This window comes from Geospiza fortis, unplaced genomic scaffold (genome assembly GCF_000277835.1).
Source record: "Geospiza fortis unplaced genomic scaffold, GeoFor_1.0 scaffold200, whole genome shotgun sequence".
Classification (NCBI taxonomy): domain Eukaryota; kingdom Metazoa; phylum Chordata; class Aves; order Passeriformes; family Thraupidae; genus Geospiza; species Geospiza fortis.
In genome coordinates this window covers 3,894,034-3,896,593 of record NW_005054353.1, presented here as the reverse complement: position 1 = coordinate 3,896,593, position 2,560 = coordinate 3,894,034, and the positions used below count along the sequence as shown (strand labels likewise).

The following is a 2,560-nucleotide window of genomic DNA, read 5'->3' as shown; positions in this document are numbered from 1 at the left end:
TATTCTTTCCCTCTTTTTTTTTTTATGGCAAGTGATTCAGAACAATCTGCATAAATTGAGACATAGTAGAACACGGTACAGCAGAGAAACAAAGAGCTTCTGTTCCCCAAATGCACCTTTTTTCATAAAACCTTGTTTGTAGATATGGAATTTCACATTGCCTGTAATATTCTTTATGAGGAATTTTCATTTGCATAGTCATCAAGATTAAATTTGTGAGAAAAAAGATAAAAAAATAAAATTTCAAGCCTACTAATCAAACAATTCTTAATTTTGCCATTTCTTTATAACACTAAGAAAAGATAAAGAGGTGATCCTAGGAGGGAGAAATTGTTTAGGTCAGGCCGTAGAGAGTTCATAAGGGGTTAAACTACACACCGGCAAAAATAATTAACCTGACTACATATAATGCAATATAATAAATTATTTCACTTAGTAGAATGTCTTTGATTTACTTTGAGTGCTAATATTCTGCAGAGACAACTAATTAAAAGCAGAAATCCTCAAATGGGAAGTTTGTAATTGTTCCTGTACCCTCTTCAGCTATCATCTCATACTCATCACACTGACAAAACAACAGATTCTGTCCTTATCTAAAAATACAAAGTTTCCTTTTATTGGAAAGGTGCCCTAAAAAGTATCACATATGCATCTTGTATACAAGGTAGCAGTCTGGAGCTGGCTGCCAATCCCACTTCAGCCGGACACAAAACCCCTGCTGAATTCTTGGCCTTGCGAGTGGGAGCGCAGGAGATCGGGAGCCCCGGGCAGCGCCCTGACTCCAACAGGGCTGCAGCTCACGCTGAAACCTCGTGCAACTCAAGCAGGAGCTTCAGAAAACCAAGCAGATTTTTCTTATCGTTTGCCACCTCTGACTCCTGCAGACATGCAAGATTCTTCTTCACGTGTGCCTCTTAAGGGCAAGGCAGCCTCCCCCTTCACAACAACTCAGAAGAGTGAGGTGTTTCTCCAGGTTAAAGGAGAAAAGGAGAAAAGGAGAAAGGAGAAAACTGCTGCTGCACAGGACAAACATTTCACTAGGCTGCCATACAACTGGGGCACAAGTGCTGAAGCCTTTCACTAGCCTCTACTAAAAACCCAAAAGCTGTTAACAAGCACAAAAACCAGGGAGTTCACAATGAAGGGAATGGTCTATAGCATCTCTATTACGCAGGGCAATCTCACTCCCCTGCACAAGACGCAGAGGCGCAGTAACTGATAACCTGACAGGATGTCTCAGGGGGCCATGAGGGCTCCTGTGGCTGCAGGAGCTGGAGGGAAGCAGGGACACACTGTCTGATGACAGATACAGATTACCTGATGCTTCTCAAAGACGCATGGATGCAAAACTCTTGATTTTTTGGAGACATTTAGGGTATGACATTAAATCACAGAAAGTAACAGATGGACACTACCTTGTATCAGTACAAACTCCCTAAAATGACAGAAAATAATCTATCTTACACTTGTGCTTTGATGTCCTGGTGTTATTTCCCATACTAGAAAGCAGGAGGGAAGTCCTCCAGCACTAGTACAGTGGCATTCTCACATATTATACACTTGGCATTCTTGCCTTGGAGATTCTCTTTGCCATTTAGGCTACTGGGCCTGCATGGCACGTACCTGACAAAGTCGACTAGAGCTTTACAGTAAAGAAAACCTAACCATTATAATATAAAAAGGAACATATCTAGCTGATGTGTTTTGTATAACATTATTTTTAGAAAATGTAAAAATTTCAGATTAGTCACAACAGCCATACTATTTTGTTTTTTTGAGATGAAAAGCATAACAAAAATGGTGGAAACTGACCTCTTAGTGCCAAACATGATGGTGTGGGCTTGTTTCACATTTATGAATGCAGTGCTCTGCACAGGCTGCTTATATTGACCTGGATGAGAAGAAAAAGAGATGTTTTTAAATCAAGAAAATCAGAACCTTGTTTTTAATATCCTGAAAAATAAATACACATAGTAAACATCTTCCAGTGAAACTTCAGAGAATACCTGGTAATTTTACAGAAATAAAAATGTTAGCAAAAGTATGCAAAGGCTAAGAAACATGAGATAAAACTTAAAAAAACCCTAAGACTAAATCCTCCTAGTAGGGCTTAAACCTGACATTATTAGAGCAGTTACTCAACAAGAGTTAGGCATAATAGTATATGATAACACAACATCTAAAAGTCCTTGCTTCTTACAGTGAAATTCATGTGCCCAAGTGAAATGCATGTGCTTTAAAGCAGCAAAACAGGTCTTTCTGAATTTCCACTCTCAACAAAGCTACATAAATTTATATCTTAACTGTGTTTTGGTGCTCAATTTGTTGAATGACTATCTCAGTAAATTAGTAATTTTTCCAGAAAGAAATATTATTATAAATAATAAATTTCCTGGTGTGGGTCTACTTAATACAGGCCTCAGGAAATATTATTATTATTATTATTATTATTATTATTATTGATGTTGTTGTTGTTGTTGCTATTGTTATTACTATGACTATTACTATTAATTACAAAGAGAAAATCCAAATTTTCCATAAAAATATGAGATTACAGAAT

The 2,560-nt window shown here is 37.5% G+C and overlaps 1 protein-coding gene across 1 annotated transcript in view; it reads right to left on the bottom strand.

Moving 5' to 3' along the window:
- Nucleotides 1–1,838, bottom strand: part of OXR1 (oxidation resistance 1) — a 227,912-nt gene extending 226,074 nt beyond the window's left edge. Inside the window, exon 1 of the mRNA XM_031058973.1 lies at nucleotides 1,813–1,838. Within this exon, the coding sequence (XP_030914833.1) occupies nucleotides 1,813–1,829 (17 nt within the window). The 5' untranslated portion in view covers nucleotides 1,830–1,838. The remainder of the gene's footprint in view (nucleotides 1–1,812) is intronic.
- Between the last annotated feature and the right edge of the window lie 722 nt (nucleotides 1,839–2,560).